The following is a 23,568-nucleotide window of genomic DNA, read 5'->3' on the forward strand; positions in this document are numbered from 1 at the left end:
CCTGTGCCAAATACAAATGCGGATACAGCTGTAACTGCTGTGGGAACCCTGACCCAATGGGAGGGGCCGAAACAACAACCATCACCTGCTGTCACTATGAAAAAATTATTGGTACACGGATGCCTGTACAGCCGAACAGAGTCATAATAACGTGCTGTGAAGGACTGACTGAACAGTTTTGAGCTGTTCTTCACCGTGATCATTCACTGATTGATATGACCATCCAATGACAGGTGATATTGTGTGTGAGTATGAAAGAGAGAGAAAGGGAAATGCTTTTGTAAGAATGATGTATTTGGCTGCATATATCCAGTGGCTTAAATGCACCATGCTTTCCCCACAATGCACTCAGATTTTTGGCACAAAAATCAGCACGCAACAGTTTCGGGTAAGATGAGAGCAGTAGTGGGCCCACTGGTGTTCCATGAACCTTCTTTTCAGACGGTTCATACAGGAAGATTTTATGCTGCTTCACTACGCGGTAACTCATCTGGTAAGGATGAGATGAACCACAACCATTCAAACAGTTCTCCCAGAAAACAGCAGCTGTGTTTAAACTGTACACTGAAATTTTAATTATGGAGGATAAAATCCCCAAAACCTCAAATCCACAGTGTTAAAAATTTGACCAATGTTTACTCAAAACAACTGTGGCAACAAAGTGACACATAATGTAATTGAATAGATTTTACTGTAATTTCTACAATTTTACAGTTTAACTAAGCCTAAGTAAAAAAAAAAAAAATGCACCGACGCTCCCCATCTAACCTGATGGAGCTTGAGAGGTGCTGCCAAGAGGAATGGGCAAAACTGCCCAAGGACAGATGCACCAAGCTTGTGGCATCATATTCAAGAGGACACGAGGCTGGAATTGCTGCCAAGGGGCATCAACAAAGTATTGAACAAAGAGTGTGAATACTTACATCCATGTGATTCTTCGGTTTATTAATTTGCTAAAATTAAAAGAAAAAAATCATGCAATTATGGGGTGTTGTAAGTAGAATTTTGAGGGGAAAAAATGTACTTGATTTTGGAATAAGGCTATTACATAAATGTAGAAAAAGTGATTCGCTGTGAGTATTTTTGGATGCACTGTATAATATACAGATAAACTGTGATGATTAATGATGTGATTTACTGCTTTTGATGAAGAGATGATGTGTGTTGGAGTTTTATTTGTGCATTTGTTTTGTGTTGGTTGCTGGCTTTGGATGCAGATTCTATTTTTGTTGTTTGTTGGATCTATTAACAATGAAAAACACACCAACCATGTTGTACACCACATTATTTGTGTCATAAAGTCTCCAAAAACATAAGTGTTCTTTCTATCTACAGCTGAAGATTTTTATTATTGGGTAAAATCAGTAAAAATGATACCAAAGACCAATTTGTCTATGTACTGGGGTCAAAAATTATAATATCGCCAATTTAGTATTAAAAAAAAGTGATATAAATTACTGGTTGAGCAAATTGGATTTAAAAATGACGAATTTCAAATATTTGAAATGTTTTGTCTGCAAAGGGTGAACAAGGTCAATGTCCAATAGATTCCCCAACATTTGGCATATTTCACCAAATAAAATCATAACTAAGCTGAACAAATTGTGCAAAATAGATTAACTTGTTTGGAGCATTTTTAAACTTTGACCTCTGTGTAAGTTTCAATTGACCTCACACTGGGAAAAAAATAATGCATGACATACATTTCCACGTCATCAGAATGTATCCAAATAATTTTTTCTTATTTCTCAATTGCAAACATACACTGAAAAAAGTCTGCTGCACTTACATGATTTAAATACACAAGACCAAAATGTGTCCAAATAGCAGTTTTCTTATATTTGTAATTGTCAGATGATGATTTATTATGGTGAACATTTTGTAATTCTCTGCCTTAGAGTTCCACGTGAAAAAATAATGATTAATATTAATGTTGTTTCAGGATTACAGAAAAACACTTTGAGGAAGAACTTTTTTTGAGGAGCTTCACCAAGCATTTGAGTTTGTCAGACAGGATTGACCAACTCAAGTGCTGGAGGGGAGCATTTCACCCATCACTGTTTTTGAGGAGATGGTGGAGCACACAGCTCCAACATCTGCACCTGCTGCACCTCCTTCATCTGCTGCCCTCCCTCACTTCCTCCTTCACCTCCTGTCCTTCCACTCAATTCCTTCTGTGCAAACACTGTTCTGACTTACATTCAGCTCTTCAGTCCTGTCATGTCAGTGATCTCCATCTGCTCAAACCATCCTGTGACCCCTGTCCCTGCCATCCCTCAATCCGCTGCACAGGCCAAAGTGCCGCCACCTACTGCTTTTCTGATTTTGTCGGAAGGAGCAACGGCCCAACGTTGTGGCACAGCATTGCATGTCTGACTGCACCACAGTCAACAAGATCCTGGGAGAGATGCTGAGCGTGCATGCCTCCACGTGTGCACAGCCCTGTAGTTGTGTCAGTGAGTGTGGTAATGACAGTGTGTTGTCATCTATTTGCAGTGTAATTCAGTGACTACTGAGGAGAAAGACAAGTACTTTGTCCTCTCCCTGCTGGAAGCCAAACAGCACCGTGAGCAGCACCCTGAGTGGAAAATAACTGACAATTAATTGATTGTTGTTTAGGATAGAGATATCATAAAATTGTGGAAAAATATATTTTCCAGAGCCCAGGAATGCTTTTAAATGTCTTGTTTTGTCCAAATCCGAAACATAATCAGTTTATTGCCAGATAGGGATTAGGAAACTCGTACAATATACCAGATTTCATGAAGCATGAATTCATGAAGCTGAATTCAGACACATGGATATAAAAAAAATAATTATCAAGTTTCAATCCAGGTGGAAAGTATCGATTTGTGTTACTGGTTAATGTCATCTAAATTTAGAATTGTGGTAATCATAGCAGCAGAATACAAAGCCTCCTCTCTTGATCCTCACGTGGTGTTGTGTGGGCCGCTGAAGAGGAGGTACTGCTGGCCCACCACCACCAGTCGGCGCCCTGCTTGGAGTGCGGGCTTCAAGCATGAGAGGGCGCCAGAGCCATTGGAAGTGACAGCTGTCACTTGTCAACCCACCAGCTGTCTCTCATCAACCACCTCATAAGAAGCGGATTACAACTCCACCTCCTCGCCGAGAAATCATCTACCACTAGAGGTAATCTTCTGCTGTATTTTCTGAGTGTTTTTTCAAATTGTGATCTGTGTGCAGCCGTACACTGTGAAGTCTGTTGGAGATTGGATTGGCGGATAGTGAGAGGACGACGGTCTTCGTCCCTCACTCCATCCAGAAGAGGGACAAACAGGAGCTGCACGAGTGATAACGTATCTGGAGGTGGAGGTTTTCCCTCCCGGAGGAATTGTGTGTAAAGGTTGCTGGGCGTGAGGACTCACACTCACCATCATCTGTTTCTTATCTGCCAGCAGTACCAGGGCCGACAACGGAGGACAGAGACCACCTGGGGACTCAGGACTTGGCGGCTCCGGTGTTCTTCAGGCCGTTGGTGGTGGAAGCGGTGTGGGCCCCGGCTCTTCGATCACCAGAGGTCCTATCTTCGAGCCTGCCCACAGTCCTTTGTGTACAATTGGCATCCATTATTTTTCTGTCTGTATTCCGTTGTGTGCCTTCACAACATTAAATTGTTACTCCTTTTCTTATCCATTGTCCGTTCATTTGCGCCCCTGTTGTGGGTCCGTGTTACGACACCTTCACAACAGGATTTCTCGACCATTCGTCATGGATCCCGAGGGGCGTCAACCACAGCTTGAACAGCCAATGGGAGAACAAGGAGCGCAGGCGTCAGCAGGAGGCGTGGTAAGTGATCTGCAGCAAATCCTTACCGCTTTCACTGCTCAGTTACATCTGGTAACCGAGCAAAATGCAATCCTCAATCTGAGGATGGAGGCTCTCACCGCCAGAGTGGAAGCACGCGAGTCGAGCGTCGCTGCAGTGTCTCCTCCTGCTGGCCCGGGGCCTAATACAGACGTTCCACTGGCCGTTCAACAACCCCCCCCACCGTCCCCTGAAGCTTACATAAGCCCTCTCGAACCGTACGGAGGCTGTGTCGAAACGTGCGCAGACTTCCTAATGCAGTGTTCGCTCGTTTTTGCACAGCGTCCGGTTATGTACGCATCAGACGCCACCCGGGTGGCTTATGTAATTAATCTGCTTCGAGGTGAGGCCGCGCTTGGGCTACAGCGCTCTGGGAACAGGATTCATGGCTTCTGACATCATACGCTGGGTTTATACGGGAATTCAAACAAGTGTTTGATCATCCCAACAGAGGCGAGACCGCCTCGACCGTGCTGCTGTCAATGAGACAGGGGCGTCGGAGCGCAGCTGATTACGCTGTCGATTTCCGCATCGCGGCTGCGAGGTCTGGCTGGAATGATGTTGCGCTCCGTGCTGCCTTCATAAGCGGACTGTCTCCAGTACTGAAGGAGCATTTACTGGCTAAGGACGAACTGCAGGATTTCGACGGGCTTGTCTATCTGGTTATACGCTTAGACAACCGCTTAAATGAACACTGTCGGGAGCAGGCCGGGGGGCGTGGCCGGGCACAAGTCGTCCCTCTCTTCCGGGTCCGAAGGGGTGACGTCGTCCCCACGTTCCATTGCCAGAGGGCTCCGTGTGGCAACAGCTCCCCCTGCTGATGAAGCTATGGACACGAGCAGGCCAAAGTGAGATCTGATGTCAGACAAAGGAGGCTGGCCCGCGGGGAGTGTTTTACTGTGGCTCATGTGAGCACATGTTAAAAGACTGCCCCAAACGGTCAAACACCAACACCGTCCTTAGAAACTGGGCTAAGGGTGGGCCATAACATGTACACGGGGAGACCCCGCAGATCAGCACGAATCCCAGTGATAATCCTGAGTGGGGATTTAACCCTTCACGCCCCAGCACTGGTAGACACGGGGTCAGAAGGGAATCTGTTGGATAGCAGAGGCAAAGGAAGTAGGGCTCCCTAGTGGCTCTGCCTTCGCCTTTGAAGGTACGGGCACTAGATGGCACTCTACTCCCGTTAATCACACACCGGACACAGCCCGTGACTCTGGTTGTGTCTGGGAATCACAGGGAGGAGATCGTGTTTTACGTGACACCTTCTACCTCCCGAGTGATTTTGGGTTTTCCTTGGATGGTGAAACACAATCCCCGGATCGATTGGCCGTCTGGGGTAGTGGCGCAGTGGAGCGAAGCCTGCCACGGGAGTGTTTAGGATCCTCGGTTCACCCGGGATCACGGCTAAGGAGGAGGTTAAAGTCCCTCCCAATCTGACGGCGGTGCCCGAGGAGTACCATGATCTGGCTGATGTTTTCAGCAAAGATCTGGCACTCACTCTTACCCCGCACCGACCGTACGATTGTGCCATTGATTTGATTCCAGACGTTGAGTACCCGTCCAGTAGACTGTACAACCTCTCACGTCCAGAACGCGAATCAATGGAGACCTACATCCGGGACTCCTTAGCCGCCGGATTGATCCGGAACTCCACCTCCCCGATGGGTGCGGGCTTTTTTGTGGGTAAGAAAGACGGCGGACTCCATTCATGCATTGATTACAGGGGGTTGAACGAGATCACGGTTCGCAATCGATACCCATTGCCCCTCTTGGATTCGGTGTTCACGCCCCTGCATGGAGCTCAAATATTCACCAAAGTTGATCTTAGGAATGCGTACCACCTGGTTCGGATCTGGAAGGGAGACGAATGGAAGACGGCATTTAACACCCCGTTAGGTCATTTTGAGTACCTGGTCATGCCGTTTGGTCACCAATGCGCCCGCGACGTTCCAAGCATTGGTTAACGATGTCTTGGGGACTTCCTGCACCGGTTGTCTTCGTATATCTGGATGATATACTCATCTTTTCTCCGGACCCTGAGACTCATGTCCAGCATGTACGTCAGGTCCTACAGCGGTTGTTAGAAAACGGTTGTTTGTGAAGGGCGAGAAGTGTGAGTTTCACCGCACTTCTTTGTCCTTCCTGGGGTTATCATCTCCTCCAACTCCGTCGCCCCGGATCCGGCCAAGGTTGCGGCGGTGAGGGATTGGCCCCAACCAAAAAGCCGTAGGAAGCTGCAACAGTTCCTCGGCTTTGCAGACTTCTACAGGAGGTTCGTTAAGGTTACAGTCAGGTTGTTAGCCCCTGACTGCCCTGACCTCCACTAAGGTCCCCTTCACCTGGTCGGACCGGTGCGAGGCCGCGTTTAGGGAGTTGAAACGCCGGTTTTCGTCTGCGCCAGTTCTGGTGCAGCCTGATCCTACTCGCCAGTTCATAGTGGAGGTGGACCTCAGACTCAGGGATAGGAGCCGTGCTGTCCCAGAGCGGGGAGTCCGATAAAGTTCTCCATCCTTGTGCCTACTTTTCCCGCAGGTTGACCCCGCTGAGCGGAATTATGACGTGGGCAATCGGGAACTCCTCGCGGTGAAGGAGGCTCTGGAAGAGTGGAGACACCTGTTGGAGGGAGCTACGGAGCCTTTCATGGTTTTCACGGACCACCGGAACCTGGAGTACATCCGGACCGCCAGGCGGCTGAACCCCAGGCAAGCCCGCTGGTCCCTGTTCTTTGGACGCTTTGACTTCCGGATCACCTACCGCCCCGGGACTAGGAATCAATGGTCCGATGCACTGTCCCGGGTGCACGAAGAGGAGGCCAAGGCTGAGTTGTCGGACCCCATCGAAACCATCCTTCCCGAGTCCACTGTCGTGGCCACCCTCACCTGGGACGTGGAGGAAACCGTCCGGGAGGCCCTGGCAAGGAACCCGGACCCGGGAGATGGTCCGAAGAAAAACTTTACGTCCCACCAGAGGCTAGGGCTGCCGTCTTGGACTTCTGCCATGGATCGAAGTTCTCCTGTCATCCCGGAGTGCGTAGGACCGTGGCAGTAGTCCAGCAGCGCTTCTGGTGGGCGTCACTGGAAGCCGACGTCCGGGACTACGTCCAGGCCTGTACCACCTATGCCAGGGGCAAGGCGGACCATCACAAGACCAGGGTCTCCTCCAACCCCTGCCTGTGCCTCATGCCCTGGTCCCACATCGGCCTGGACTTCGTCACGGGCCTCCCGCCGTCCCAGGGCAACACCGCCATACTGACGATAGTGGACCGGTTCTCCAAGGCGGCCCACTTCGTGGCCCTCCCGAAGCTCCCAACGGCCCAGGAGACAGCAGACCTCCTGGTCCACCACGTCGTGCGTTTGCATGGGATACCGTCGGACATCGTCTCGGATCGTGGTCCCCAGTTCTCCTCGCAGGTCTGGAGGAGTTTTTGTAAGGAGCTGGGGGCCACCGTACGTCTCTCGTCGGGTATCACCGCAGACGACAACGGCCAGGCAGAGCGGGCGAACCAGGACTTAGAACAGGCCCTTCGCTGTGTAACCTCCGCGCATCCGGCGGCCTGGAGTAACCATCTGGCCTGGATCGAGTACGCTCACAACAGCCAAGTGTCATCTGCCACCGGCCTCTCCCCTTTTGAAGCATGTCTGGGCTACCAGCCCCCATTGTTCCCACTTGTGGAGGGAGAGGTCGGGGTACCCTCGGTCCAGGCCCACCTGCGGAGGTGCCGCCAGGGTGTGCGGACCGCCCGTTCTGCCCTGTTGCGGGCCCAGATGAGGGCTAAGGCCCATGCAGATCGCCGGCGATCCCCGGCCCCTGCATACCAACCGGGGCAGGAGGTGTGGTTATCCACTAAGGACATCCCGCTCCAAGTGGCATCCCAAAAACTGAAGGACCGTTTCATTGGACCATTCCCCATCGCCAAGATCCTCAGTCCAGCCGCAGTGAAGCTGACACTCCCGGCTTCACTGCGGATCCACCCGGTTTTTCATGTCTCTAGACTCAAGCCATACCACGCCTCACCTGCACCCCTGGACCTGAGCCACCTCCTGCCCGAATCATCGACGGGGAGCCGGCGTGGACTGTTCGTCGGCTCCTGGACGTCCGTCGGATGGGCCGGGGTTTTCAGTACTTGGTGGACTGGGAGGGGTACGGACCCGAAGAACGCTCCTGGGTGAAGAGGAGCTTCATCCTGGACCGGCCCTCCTGGCCGATTTCTACCGCTGACACCCGGACAAGCCTGGTCGGGCGCCAGGAGGCGCCCGTTGAGGGGGGGTCCTGTTGTGTGGGCCGCTGAAGAGGAGGTACTGCTGGCCCATCACCACCAGTCGGCGCCCTGCTTGGAGTGCGGGCTTCAAGCATGAGAGGGCGCCGGAGCCATTGGAAGTGACAGCTGTCACTTGTCAACCACACCAGCTGTCTCTCATCAACCACCTCATAAGAAGCGGATTAAACTCCACCTCCTCGCCGAGAAATCATCTACCACTAGAGGTAATCTTCTCTGCTGTATTTTCTGAGTGTTTTTTCAAATTGTGATCTGTGTGCAGCCGTACACCTGTGAAGTCTGTTGGAGATTGGATTGGCGGATAGTGAGAGGACGACGGTCTTCGTCCTCACTCCATCCAGAAGAGGGACAAACAGGAGCTGCACGAGTGATAACGTATCTGGAGGTGGAGGTTTTCCCTCCCGGAGGAATTGTGTGTAAAGGTTGCTGGGCGTGAGGACTCACACTCACCATCATCTGTTCTTATCTGCCAGCAGTACCAGGGCCGACAACGGAGGACAGAGACCACCTGGGGACTCAGGACTTGGCGGCTCCGGTGTTCTTCAGGCCGTTGGTGGTGGAAGCGGTGTGGGCCCGGCTCTTCGATCACCAGAGGTCTCTATCTTCGAGCCTGCCCACAGTCCTCTTGTGTACAATTGGCATCCATTATTATTCTGTCTGTATTCCGTTGTGTGCCTTCACAACATTAAATTGTTACTCCTTTTCTTATCCATTGTCCGTTCATTTGCGCCCCCTGTTGTGGGTCCATGTTACGACACCTTCACAACAGTGTGTGTGTGTGTGGTGTGTTGTGTGTGTGTGTGTGTGTGTTTGTACTTTTAAGGAGTCGCGAGAATCCTCAGCCATGAAGGAGGAATCACAGACATTGAGGTTTTGCAAGTATGATATGATTTGGTGGCATCATATGAACCTGGCATTGGTGTAATTTTAAAAATGATCCACCTGGGATGTGCTTGTGTTCCACAGGCTGCTCTGCTTCACGACACAGTGGAGGACACGGACACCACACCAACAGAACTGGAATCCATGTTGGGCTCACTGTGACTCGCATCGTGTGTGAGGTGACAGACGACAAAACGTTGCCCAACAGGAGAGGAAGCGCCTGCAGGTGGAACATGCTGCTCAGTGTAGCGACAAGCCAAACTGGTCAAATTGGCCGACAAACTATACAATCTGAGGGACTTGAACCGCTGCACACCTGTCGGTCAGCATCTTTGTCACACAATCTGCTCACAACCGAGCCGCTCAACACGGCCGGTTCACATCATCCATTTACTTTTTACTGATTTCTTACTTGATTGACATGTTATTTGCAACCATATGTAATATTAGTTACTATTACAACAAAATGAGAGTTTGTGAATGTGTGAAACATACAGTACATAAAACAGAATAAGAGAATCTAAAATATGGAATGAATAATACATGTAAAATAAGGTGGCTTTGAAGAGCAGGCTGTCTGTCTGTCTGTCTTTCTATGGATAAAACACTCCATAGCACCGATCAGCACCGGAACAATGGGAAAATGATACATATTTTTTATTTTTTTAATCACATAATAATAATCAGTATTCTTTTACAAAGATATATATTGTTTAATTTTAAAGCAAAAACGTCTCGCCCACATGTTCAAAACAAAATTAATTTTTACTAAACTCCAGGAAATATTCAGTCTCTCACACACACACACAAATGTGGGAGTTATATATACAGGAATCGCCCCATCCTTCCATATGTTCATAAATATAATATTGCTTAAACAGTTTGGTGGATTTCAGTGAAACTTCACACAGCTGTGTCACACCATGTGAGAATTTGAAAGAAGGAAAGTAATTCTGGCTAGAAATCAAGGAAAGATCATTTTTTAAAAAGATCTATTAGCAATTACAGTTGTATGCAAAAGTTTGGGCACCCCTGATAATTTCATGATTTTCATTTATAAATCATTGGTTGTCTGGATCAGAAACCAAGAAATATCTCAGATAAGCTGAAGCGAAGGATGGTGAGAACAGTCATAGTCAACCCACAGACCTGCTTCAAAGACCTACAACATGATCTTGCTGCAGATAGTGTCAGGAATTTCAGTTAAATGTCATATATTTGGGGAGAGGTGATAATCTAGTGGTTAAAGTGTGAGCTTGAGACAAGAAGATCCTCGGTTCAAATCCCAGCCTGACTGGAAAATCACAAAGGGCCCTTGGGCAAGGTCTTTAAACCCTATTGTGTGTGAGCACCTTGTATAGCAGCACCCTGACATCGGGGTGAATGTGGGGCATTATTTGTAAAGCGCTTTGAGCATCTGATGCAGATGGAAAAGCACTATATCAATGCACTCCATTTACCACAGCAGATAAACACAGTGATATGAGAAGTGAAATGAAATTTATAGGATTTACAGAAAGTGTACAATAATTCTTGAAACAAAATTAGGCAGGTGCATAAATTTGGGCACCCCAACAGAAAAAAAAAATCCAGCAATATTTAGTAGATCCTCCTTTTGCAGAAATAACAGCCTCTAAATGTTCCTATAGCTTCCAATGAGAGTCTGGATTCTGGTTGAAGGTGTTTTTCAGGCGCCCTGCCTGAAGCCTGCACTTCAGGCAGGCCGCCCTCTGGGGTGGGCCAGCAGTACCTCCTCTCTGGCGGCCCACACAACAGGACCCCCCCTCAACGGGTGCCTCCTGGGCCCGACCAGGCTTGTTCGGGTGACGGTGGTAGAAGTCGGCCAGGAGGGCCAGGTCCAGGATGAAGCTCCTCTTCACCCAGGAGCGTTCCCCGGTCCATACCCCTCCCAGTCCACCAAATACTGAAACCCCCGGCCCTTACGAGGACATCCAGGAGCCTGCGCACTGTCCATGCAGGCTCCCCGTCGATGATCCGGGCAGGGGGTGGCGCCGTCCAGGAGTGCAGGGTGGAGGTGTGGTATGGCTTGACACGGGAGACATGAAAGACCGGGTGGATCCGCAGTGAAGCTGGTAGCTTCAGCTTCACTGCGGCCGGACTGAGGACTTTGAGGATCTGGAATGGTCCAATGTAACGTTCCTTCAGCTTAGGGGAGTCCACTTGTAAGGGGATGTCCTTCGTTGATAGCCATACCTCTGCCCGGGCTGGTAAGCAGGGCGGGGAACGCCGGCGGTCTGCATGGGCCTTAGCCCTTGTCCGGGCCTTCAACAAGGCAGAGCGGGCGGTACACCACACCCGTCGGCATCTTTGCAGGTGGGCCTGGACCGAGGGCACACCGACCTCTCCCTCCACCACAGGGAACAGTGGGGGCTGATACCCCAGACACACTTCGAACGGGGAGAGGCCGGTGGCAGAGGACACCTGGCTGTTATGGGCGTACTCGATCCAGGCCAGATGGTCACTCCAGGCCGACGGGTGCGCGGACGTGACGCAGCGGAGAGCCTGTTCAAGTTCTTGGTTGGCCCGCTCTGCCTGTTTGTTCATCTGAGGATGATACCCGGACGAGAGGCTCACGCTGGCCCCCAGTTCCCTGCAGAAACTCCTCCACACCTGTGAGGAGAACTGAGGACCACGGTCCGAGACGATGTCCGCTGGTATCCCATGCAGACGCACGACGTGGCGGACCAGGAGGTCTGCTGTCTCCTGGGCCGTTGGGAGATTCGGGAGGGCCACGAAGTGGGCCGCCTTGGAGAATCGGTCCACTATCGTGAAGATGGTCGTCATGCCCTGGGACGGTGGGAGACCCGTGACAAAGTCCAGGCCAATGTGGGACCAGTGGCAACGAGGCACCGGTAGAGGCTGCAGAAGTCCTTGTGTCTTCGTGTGGTCTGCCTTGCCCCTGGCACAGGTGGTACAGGCCTGGACATACTCCTGGCCGTCGGCCTCCATAGACGCCCACCAGAAGCGCTGCCGGACAACTGCCATGGTCCTTCGCACCCCCGGATGACAGGAGAGCTTGGAACCGTGACAGAAGTCCAAGACTGCAGCTCTGGCCTCTGGTGGGACATATAAAACAGTTCTTCGGACCGGTTCCTGGGTCCGGGCTCTGTGCCAGGGCCTCCCGGACGGTCTACTCCACGTCCCAGGTGAGGGTGGCCACGATAGTGGACTCAGGAATGATGGACTCCAGTGGATCCGACAGCTCCGTCTTGACTTCATCTTCGTGTACCCGGGACAAGGCATCCGATCTCTGGTTCTTGGTCCCGGGGCGATAGGTGATCCGGAAGTCAAAACGCCCGAAGAACAATGACCAGCGGGCTTGCCTGGGGTTCAGCCGCTTGGCGGTCCTGATATACTCCAGGTTCCGATGGTCAGTGAAAACCGAGAACGGCACAGACGCTCCCTCCAACAGGTGTCTCCACTCCTCAAGAGCCTCTTTCACCGCAAGGAGTTCTCGATTGCCGACGTCATAGTTCCGTTCAGCTGGGGTCAACCTGCGAGAAACGTAGGCACACGGGTGAAGAACCTTATCGGTCTCTCCGCTCTGGGATAGCACGGCTCCTATCCCTGAGTCAGAGGCGTCCACTTCAACCACAAACTGGCGGCTAGGGTCGGGCTGCACCAGAACTGGTGCAGACGAGAACCGGCGTTTCAACTCCTTGAATGCGGCTTTGCACCGATCCGACCAGGTGAAGGGGACTTTTGGAGAGGTCAGGGCTGTCAGGGGGCTAACTACCTGACTGTAGCCCTTAATGAACCTCCTGTAGAAATTTGCAAAGCCGAGGAACTGTTGCAGCTTCCTACGGCTTGTTGGTTGGGGCCAATCTCTCACCGCCGCAATCTTGGCCGGATCAGGGGCGACCGGAGTTGGAGGAGATGATGAACCCCAGGAAGGACAATGAGGTGCGGTGAAACTCACACTTCTCGCCCTTCACAAACAGCCGTTCTCCAACAACCGCTGCAGGACTGATGTACATGCTGGACATGAGTCTCAGGGTCCGGGGAAAAGATGAGTATGTCATCCAGATATACGAAGACGAATCGGTGCAGGAAAGTCCCGCAAGACGTCGTTTACCAATGCTTGGAACGTCGCGGGGGCGTTAGTGAGGCCGAACGGCATGACCAGGTACTCAAATGACCTAATGGGGTGTTGAAATGCCGTCTTCCATTTGTCTCCCTTCCGGATCCGAACCAGGTGGTACGCATTCCTAAGGTCCAGTTTGGTAAAAATTGGGCTCCATGCAGGGGCGTGAACACTGAATCCAACAGGGGTAAAGGGTATCGATTACGAACCGTTATGGTCGTTCAGACCCCCTGTAATCAATGCATGGACGGAGTCCGCCATCTTTCTTGCCCACAAAAAAGAAACCTGCACCCATCCGGGAGGTGGAATTCCGGATCAGCCCGGCAGCTAATGAGTCCCGGATGTAGGTCTCCATTGATTCGCGCTCAGGACGTGAGAGATTGTACAGCCTGCTGGACGGGAACTCAACGCCCGGGACCAAATCAATGGCACAATCGTACGGACGGTGCGGGGGAAGGGTGAGCGCCAGATCCTTGCTGAAGACGTCAGCAAGATCGCGGTACTCAACCGGCACCGCCGTCAGATTGGGAGGGACTTTAACCTCCTCATTAGCATTTACCACCGGGAGGAACTGAGGATCCTAAACAAGTCGGTGGCAGGTTTCGCTCCACTGAGCCACAACCCCAGACGGCCAATCAATCCGGGGATTGTGTTTAATCATCCATGGGAAGCCCAAAATCACGCGGGAGGTAGAAGGAGTTACAAAAAACTCAATCTCCTCCCGGTGATTCCCAGACACTACCAGGGTTACAGGTAGTGTCTTGTGTGTGATAAAAGGGAGAAGAGTGCCATCTAGTGCTCGCACCTTCACTGGCGAAGAAAGCGCCACCAGAGGGAGCCCTACTCCCTTGCCATCTGCTATCCAACAGATTCCCTTCTGACCCCGTGTCCACCAGTGCTGGGGCTTGAAGGGTTAAATCCCTGCTCAGGATTGTAACTGGGAGTCGTGTTGAAAGATGTGTATGACCCACGTTGAATGTTCTGACCCCCCCCCTCAGCCCAGTCTCGAAGGGCGGGCGTTTGTGTTTTGACCGTTTGAGGCAGTTCTCTGCTGATGCTCACTCAAGCTGCAGACAAAGCACTCCCCGCGGGACCAGCCTCCTCTGTCTGAATGTGGCCCTGCTCGTGTCCCTAGCATCGTCAGCAGGGGGAGCTGTAGCCACACGGAGCGCTGTGGCTGTGGAGTGTGGGGAAGACGGCTCCCTTTCGGACCCGGGAGGAAGAGGGACGGCTTGTGCCTGACCACGCCCTTCGCCTCGCTTCGTCGGCGTTCTTTTAACCGATTGTCCAATCGTATAACCAAATCGATAAGCTCAGCCAAATCCCAGCGGTTCCTCCTTAGCCACCAGGTGCTCCTTCAGGACCGACGACAGTCCGTTTATGAAGGCGGCGCGGAGCGCAGTCATATTCCAGCCAGATCTCGCAGCCGTGATGCGGAAGTCAACTGCATATTCGGCTGCGCTCCGGCGCCCCTGTCTCATTGACAGCAGCACGGTAGATGCGGTTTCGCCTCTGTTAGGGTGATCAAAAACAGTTCTGAGCTCCCTCACAAACCAGTATAAGAGGCAAGGAGCTGTGAACTTTATTCCCAAAGTGCTGTAGCCCACGCGCGTGCCTCACCTCGAAGCAAATTAATCACGTAAGCCACCTTACTGGCGTCAGACGCGTACATCACGGGACGCTGTGCAAAGACGAGCGAACACTGCATAAGAAAGTCCGCGCACGTCTCCACACAACCTCCGTACGGCTCTGGGGGCTTATGTATGCTTCAGGGGATGGTGGGGGGGTTCGTTGAATGACCAGTGGAATATCTGTATTCGGCACCGGGTCGGCAGGAGGAGGAGCTGCAGCAGCGCCCTGAGCGCGCGCTTCCACCTGTGCGGTGAGAGCCTCCATCCTGCGATTAAGGATGATGTGTTGCTCGGTCATCAGGTCCATCGAGCGGTAAAGGCGGTGAGGATGTGCTGCAACTCACCAATCACGCCTCCAGCCGACGCCTGTGCACCCTGCTCTTCCATTGGCTGTCCAACAGATGGTTGACGCCCCTCGGGATCCATGACAGTGGCCGAGATATCCTGTTGGGGAAAGTGTAGTGACACGGACCCACAACAGGGGGCGCAAATGAACGGTCAATAGATGAGCCAAAAGGTAACAATTTAATGTTGTGAATGTGCACAACGATTATACAGACAATCACAGAATCTGATAGCAGTCAATACACAAAGGTGACGTGTGGGCAGGCTCGAGGATAGAAGACGTCTGTCCTGAGGAAAACCCGGAACCACACGATTTCCACCGCCACAGAACCCGGTGAATACTGGAGCCGCCAGGTCCCGAATTCCCAGGTGATCACCGTCCCCGACTGTCGGATCTGGTACTGCTGGCGAGGAGCACAAACAGTGAGATGTGGGTGTGTGCACACCCAGTAACAAAACAGTCAGAAGGTGGAAAGTCACCTCCACCTCTAATCACACACTCGTGCAGCTCCTGTTAAACCACTTATCTGGATTGGGTTTGAAGCGTAGCCGTCGCTATTCACACCAAACGCCAATCCAGCTGATAAGGCACACCACAAGGAAAACGGCTGCAAAAGAGTTCAGACTATTATTTAAGTTTAAGTCAGCAGAGAAATTACCTTCACAGGTAGGTGATATCTCGGCAGCGAGGTGGAGATGACGTCCGGCTTTTATGGAGTGGATTGATGAAGTGGAGATAGGTGACAGCTGTCAACCCCGGCTGTGTCCATGGTGGCAGCGCCCTCTCGTGCCTGAAGCCCGCACTTCAGGCAGGGCGCCCTCTGGTGGTGGGCCAGCAGTACCTCCTCTTCTGGCGGCCCACACAACAGTTATTTTATGTCCACATTTTAATATATGGTCAGAAATAAATGCAAAAAAAAAAAAAAAAAAAAAAGCCATTTTTATTTCTCAAAATATTTTTTTAAATGTCAAGTTATTTGGCAACAAAACAAATGCTTTTCTAAAGTGAAACCAAAATCCTGACATAAAATGTATGGTGAAAACAGTTACTGGCACCTTTTGATGAATTTACAGTAAATCATCAGTTTTACAGCCAGTTTTTTTAAACAAGATTCTCACAAATCCAAGACCAAGCTTTCATGATATGCACACTCTTAAGGCTATGAAATTGGGCTATTAGTAAAAAAAAAAAAAAGTAGAAAAGTGGGTGTTCACAATATAGTAGCATCTGCTGTTGATGCTACAAACTCAAACTATATGTTCAAACTGCTTTTTTTAGCAATCCTGTGAATCACTAAACTAGTATTTAGTTGTATAACCACAGTTTTCCATGATTTCTTCACATTAATTTTGTTGGTTTGGAACCAAGATTTTGCTCGTGTACTAGTGTGCTTGGGGTCATTGTCTTGTTGAAACACCCATTTCAAGGGCATGTCCTCTTCAACATAAGGCAACATGACCTCTTCAAGTATTTTGACATATCCAAACTGATCCATGATACCTGGTATGCGATAGGCCCAACACCATAGTAGGAGAAACATGCCCATAGCATGATGCTTGCACCACCATGCTTCACTGTCTTCACTGTGAACTGTGGCTTGAATTCAGAGTTTGGGAGTCGTCTCACAAACTGTCTGCGGCCCTTGGACCCAAAAAGAACAATTTTACTCTCATCAGTCCACAAAATATTCCTCCATTTCTCTTTAGGCCAGTTGATGTGTTATTTGGCAAATTGTAACCTCTTCTGCACGTCTTTTATTTAACAGAGGGACTTTGCGGGGGATTCTTGCAAATAAATTAGCTTCACACAGGCGTCTTCTAACTGTCACAGCACTTACAGGTAACTCCAGACTGTCTTTGATCATCCTGGAGCTGATAAATGGGTGAGCCTTTGCCATTCTGGTTATTCTATCATTTTGATGGTTGTTTTCCGTTTTCTTCAATGTGTCTCTTTTTTTTTTTTTGTCCCATTTTAAAGCATTGGAGATCATTGTAGATGAACAGCCTATAATTTTTTGCACCTACGTATAAGTTTTTCCCCTCTCCAATCAACTTTTTAATCAAACTATGTTGTTCTTCTGAACAATGTCTTGAATGTCCCATTTTCCTCAGGCTTTCAAAGAGGAAAAGCATGTTCAACAGGTGCTGGCATCATCCTTAAATAGGGGACACTTGATTCACACCTGTTTGTTGCACAAAATTGACGAACTCTGACTGAATGCCACACTACTATTATTGTGAACACCCCCTTTTCTACTTTTTTTTTACTAATAGCCCAATTTCATAGCCTTAAGAGTGTGCATATCATGAGTGCTTGGTCTTGTTGGATTTGTGAGACTCTACTGAATCTACTGGTACCTTGTTTCCCATGTAACAATAAGAAATATACTCAAAACCTGGATTAATCTTTTTAGTCACATAGCACTACTATTATTCTGAACACCACTGTATATAGTAGGAATTGATACTTTTCAACAACTAAAATCTCATACAAGTTTGCATTTGAAGGTAAAAGATTAAGGTCTCAGGTGCACTCACCATATTTCTATTTTTAAGTTTTAATAATGTAACACATTTTCATTTAATACAGTGGAAAGTAAACACCAATACTGCCATTTGTGAAGGAACATGACAACACTGCAGTAATGTCCAGCCTAATTTTCTGTTCATGAAATGCACATTTTCATTGATACCATTGTGTGTTTGGCAGGTTGGACATCTGAGCGAGTCCAGGAGTATTTTGTTTGGGCCTGTGAGGTGGTGAAAGGTCTGAAAGGAACCAACTCGGTTTTGGAAGAGAAGCTGGAAGAGTTGTTCAGAGAGAGGGGGGTGCAGCTCTGAAAGCCAAATCTTTGGCAAATGCATTGTTTATTCATCAATAAATCACATTTCTGTCAATACAGATGTATTGCCTTTGATTTTTTTTCTGTTGTAATACAGTGACAGAGTCTGAGTAATGTGAGGGTGTAAATTTGTCATATTTTTTTAAACTGTGCTCTTTAAACAGACGTGAACTCTGCCCAGTTTGTGAAGTCTCACCACAGATTTGTTGTAGCGTCTCCAAGAGTTCAGTTGGAGTATCACAGACTGTGCCTTTCACAGTAGTATACAGGGTGAGTACAAAAACAAGTAGCAATAATATCAAAACTTATTCGCATCTCATCTTCAACCGCTTATCCGGGATCAGTTCGTGGGGGCAACAGCTCCAGCAGAGGACCCCAGACTTCCCTTTCCTGGGCCACATTAACCACCTCTGACTGGGGGATCCCGAGGCGTTCCCAGGCCAGTGTGGAGATATAATCTCTCCACCTAGTCCTGGGCCTTCCCCGGGGTCTCCTCCCAGATGGACGTGCCTGGAACACCTCCCTAGGGAGGCACCCAGGAGGCATCCTTACCAGATGCCCGAACCACCTTAGCTGGCTTCTTTCAACGCGAAGGAGCAGCGGCTCTACTCCAAACTTCTCATGGATGGCCGAACTTCTCACCTTAACTCTAAGGGAGACACCAGCCACCCTCCTGAGAAAGCCCATTTTGGCTGCTTGTACCCACAATCTAGTTCTTTAGGTCATGGCCCAATCCTCATGACCATAGGTGAGAGTAGGAACAAAGACTGACCAGTAGATCGAGAGCTTCGCCTTTTGGCTCAGCTCCCTTTTTGTCACAACAGCAGAGTAGAGCGAATGCAACACCATCCCTCCTGCACCGATTCTCTGGCCAATCTCACGCCATTGTCCCCTCACTCATGAACAAGAAGACCCCAAGGTACTTGAACTCCTTCACTTGGTGCAAGACCGCATTCCCTACCGGGAGTAGGCAATCCATCGGTTTCCTGCTGAGAACCATGGCCTCAGATTTAGAGGTCCTGATCCTCATCTCAGCCGCTTCACACTCTGCTGTGAACCGATCCAGTGAGTATTGGAGGTCACAGGCCGATGAAGCCAACAGGACAACATCATCTGCAAAAAGCAGTGATGAGACCTTGAGCTCACCAAACTGAAGACCCTCCTGGACTAGAGGGAGTTCTTCCCAGTCCCTGGCCTCATCATGAACCTCCAGCACCTCCACAGTCACCTGGGTGGTCTTGGCCCTCCTTTTGGTGCCATGCGTCTTGTTGGATGGCATGACGATTGATTGCTGTTGTTTCTCGTGTTGGCTAGCAGCTGCAAAAATGCAGTCAACAGTTTCAATGCATCGCTTTTTATAGTGACACGATGTCATGTGGTTGCCAACATTTGTTACTATTCGCTAACACATTAGCAACACCTTTGCTAACTATTGTCAAGGTTTGCTGTGTTTTGTTTTCTCTTTCATTGACTACATTCGTTAACATCCGCTGATGTTCCCAAACGTTCGCTGTGATTGTTAACAGATGTTAATAAATTAGCCACTGCTGGGGCTTGCGCCAAGCACTCAAAGGCGACAAATATTGACTGCCAACAAAAGGTTTCTAACAGTCACTAACATTTGTAAACAATGGCAAACAGTTGCTGAAAGGGTTTGTAAAGCTTCTTAAACAGTTGCTATGTTTTACTACTTGGCAAACCACAAGGAACTTTAGCGACAGGTGTTACAGCTATTTACAAATGCTTACAACTGGCTTGACTATGTCTGTATCTGTTTGCAAGTTGCTCAGAAATTTTGAACATGTTCAAAATGTATTTGAGACAAGGAATAGTTTGCAACCGTAAACACTGTTCGCAAACTGTTTTGCAACCTTTTATGAACCCTGAGAAATCAGTGAGATCTCATATCTCACGGTTTTGGCAGGGTTAAAACTTTTTTCCTCACCAAGTGCGCCTAAAGGACATCTGGAACCAATCCCAGCAGTCATAGGGGGCAGCTGTACACCCTGGACAGGATGTCAGTCAGTCATTGTGCATGAAAATTATGAAAAAATCTTTACAAATGTAACTTCTACACATAGAAGTGTGTGTGTGTGTGTGTGTGTGTGTGTGTGTGCACGTGCACTGAATGCAATCTAATTGAGCTTGTGCAAAGAGGAAGGAGTCCCATTATATTTTAATCTGCCTTATGCATGCTTTCGTTGCATTGCTTTTTCATGATACACAATTTTAGAGTTATATTGCTGAACAGAAAATCAATCTAATAATTTGGGCTGTTCTTGTGCATTTTGGTGCAGCCCGTCTGCTCTGTGTGAAGCTGAGCAGTGTGGTTAGTACTTGAATTGGAGACATCTTTGGAACACCAGTGGCTGTGTGTATTTCTCCAGGTAAAAGTGGAGTTGTGTCAGGAAGGACATCTGGTGTAAAACCTGTGCCAAATACAAATGCGGATACAGCTGTAACTGCTGTGGGAACCCTGACCCAATGGGAGGGGCCGAAACAACAACCATCACCTGCTGTCACTATGAAAAAATTATTGGTACACGGATGCCTGTACAGCCGAACAGAGTCATAATAACGTGCTGTGAAGGACTGACTGAACAGTTTTGAGCTGTTCTTCACCGTGATCATTCACTGATTGATATGACCATCCAATGACAGGTGATATTGTGTGTGAGTGAGTATGAAAGAGAGAGAAAGGGAAATGCTTTTGTAAGAATGATGTATTTGGCTGCATATATCCAGTGGCTTAAATGCACCATGCTTTCCCCACAATGCACTCAGATTTTTGGCACAAAAATCAGCACGCAACAGTTTCCGGGTAAGATGAGAGCAGTAGTGGGCCCACTGGTGTTCCATGAACCTTCTTTTCAGACGGTTCATACAGGAAGATTTTATGCTGCTTCACTACGCGGTAACTCATCTGGTAAGGATGAGATGAACCACAACCATTCAAACAGTTCTCCCAGAAAACAGCAGCTGTGTTTAAACTGTACACTGAAATTTTAATTATGGAGGATAAAATCCCCAAAACCTCAAATCCACAGTGTTAAAAATTTGACCAATGTTTACTCAAAACAACTGTGGCAACAAAGTGACACATAATGTAATTGAATAGATTTTACTGTAATTTCTACAATTTTACAGTTTAACTAAGCCTAAGTAAAAAAAAAAAAATGCACCGACGCTCCCCATCTAACCTGATGGAGCTTGAGAGGTGCTGCCAAGAGGAATGGGCAAAACTGCCCAAGGACAGATGCACCAAGCTTGTGGCATCATATTCAAGAGGACACGAGGCTGGAATTGCTGCCAAAGGGGCATCAACAAAGTATTGAACAAAGAGTGTGAATACTTACATCCATGTGATTTCTTAGTTTATTAATTTGCTAAAATTAAAAGAAAAAAATCATGCAATTATGGGGTGTTGTAAGTAGAATTTTGAGGGGAAAAAATGTACTTGATTTTGGAATAAGGCTATTACATAAAATGTAGAAAAAGTGATTCGCTGTGAGTATTTTCTGGATGCACTGTATAATATACAGATAAACTGTGATGATTAATGATGTGATTTACTGCTTTTGATGAAGATGATGATTGTGTTTGGAGTTTTATTTGTGCATTTGTTTTGTGTTGGTTGCTGGCTTTGGATGCAGATTCTATGTTTTTGTTGTTTGTTGGATCTATTAACAATGAAAAACACACCAACCATGTTGTACACCACATTATTTGTGTCATAAAGTCTCCAAAAACATAAGTGTTCTTTCTATCTACAGCTGAAGATTATTTATTTATTGGGTAAAATCAGTAAAAATGATACCAAAGACCAATTTGTCTATGTACTGGGGTCAAAAATTATAATATCGCCAATTTAGTATTAAAAAAAAGTGATATAAATTACTGGTTGAGCAAATTGGATTTAAAAAATGACGAATTTCAAATATTTGGAATGTTTTGTCTGCAAAGGGTGAACAAGGTCAATGTCCAATAGATTCCCCAACATTTGGCATATTTCACCAAATAAAATCATAACTAAGCTGAACAAATTGTGCAAAATAGATTAACTTGTTTGGAGCATTTTTAAACTTTGACCTCTGTGTAAGTTTCAATTGACCTCACACTGGGAAAAAAATAATGCATGACATACATTTCCACGTCATCAGAATGTATCCAAATAACATGTTTTTCTTATTTCTCAATTGCAAACATACACTGAAAAAAGTCTGCTGCACTTACATGATTTAAATACACAAGACCAAAATGTGTCCAAATAGCAGTTTTCTTATATTTGTAATTGTCAGATGATGATTTTATTATGGTGAACATTTTGTAATTCTCTGTCCTTAGAGTTCCACGTGAATAAAATAATGATTAATATTAATGTTGTTTCAGGATTACAGAAAAACACTTTGAGGAAGAACTTTTTTTGAGGAGCTTCACCAAGCATTTGAGTTTGTCAGACAGGATTGACCAACTCAAGTGCTGGAGGGGAGCATTTCACCCATCACTGTTTTTGAGGAGATGGTGGAGCACACAGCTCCAACATCTGCACCTGCTGCACCTCCTTCATCTGCTGCACCTCCTCTCCCTCACTTCCTCCTTCACCTCCTGTCCTTCCACTCAATTCCTTCTGTGCAAACACTGTTCTGACTTACATTCAGCTCTTCAGTCCTGTCATGTCAGTGATCTCCATCTGCTCAAACCATCCTGTGACCCCTGTCCCTGCCATCCCTCAATCCGCTGCACAGGCCAAAGTGCCGCCACCTACTGCTTTTCTGATTTTGTCGGAAGGAGCAACGGCCCAACGTTGTGGCACAGCATTGCATGTCTGACTGCACCACAGTCAACAAGATCCTGGGAGAGATGCTGAGCGTGCATGCTCCTCCACGTGTGCACAGCCCTGTAGTTGTGTCAGTGAGTGTGGTAACTGACAGTGTGTTGTCATCTATTTGCAGTGTAATTCAGTGACTACTGAGGAGAAAGACAAGTACTTTGTCCTCTCCCTGCTGGAAGCCAAACAGCACCGTGAGCAGCACCCTGAGTGGGTGCCCAACAACAAAAAGGTGAGTAAACGTGTTGTGTGTTCATATCCCTCACACGTGACCTTTGTTTTTAGCACCTGACATCTGAATGTTTGTTTCTTTTTTCACAGCGAAAAAGGTGCTGAGTATGTGAGCCCGTCCTGGACAGTCGAGGACCAAAACACAGCACTTTTTCTTTTAAACGGGTGTTTGTAAATATATTTAAATTCACATTTGTTAATCATTGTAAAATAAAATGTTTGAATATATTCATTGTATTGTGGCTTTTTCTAAGAGAAAACAAGTCACTTATTTAGTTCTTAGGGTGGATAGAGACCGGAGACTCTCTAGGTCATCTCTCTTAACAGCACAAACAGAATATAAGAAGAAGAGCCAGTCTGAAAAATAGGTTTATAAATTTTCACATAAGTATTAAAAGCTACAAGCACCCTGCACACCTTGGAACCAAAGCTGTCTCGGACAAACACCATCCGATGACCCCAAACAATCCATCATTTAATCCACAAAAGTTTAAAATCAGTTTCTGAATTTGTCCTGTGAGACCAGCTGGACAAAAGCATCTGTCAAATGCATTCAAATAAATGTCTCATCCACCCAGTGTCTGTGAAATGTCCTC

At 48.0% G+C, this 23,568-nt stretch overlaps 1 protein-coding gene across 1 annotated transcript; it reads left to right on the forward strand.

Annotated features, from left to right (window-relative positions):
• The first annotated feature begins 328 nt into the window (after positions 1 to 328).
• On the forward strand, positions 329 to 17,970 carry LOC117504211 (guanosine-3',5'-bis(diphosphate) 3'-pyrophosphohydrolase MESH1-like). Its single transcript, XM_034163612.1, is given in 8 exon segments — positions 329 to 388; positions 2,497 to 2,566; positions 8,931 to 8,986; positions 9,074 to 9,128; positions 9,131 to 9,193; positions 9,196 to 9,240; positions 9,243 to 9,311; positions 17,781 to 17,970. Coding segments are annotated over 8 exon segments (549 nt in total). The 3' UTR covers positions 17,912 to 17,970.
• Positions 17,971 to 23,568: the final 5,598 nt, after the last annotated feature.

The sequence above is a fragment of the Thalassophryne amazonica genome, chromosome 2 (genome assembly GCF_902500255.1).
Source record: "Thalassophryne amazonica chromosome 2, fThaAma1.1, whole genome shotgun sequence".
Taxonomy (NCBI): Eukaryota; Metazoa; Chordata; class Actinopteri; order Batrachoidiformes; family Batrachoididae; genus Thalassophryne; species Thalassophryne amazonica.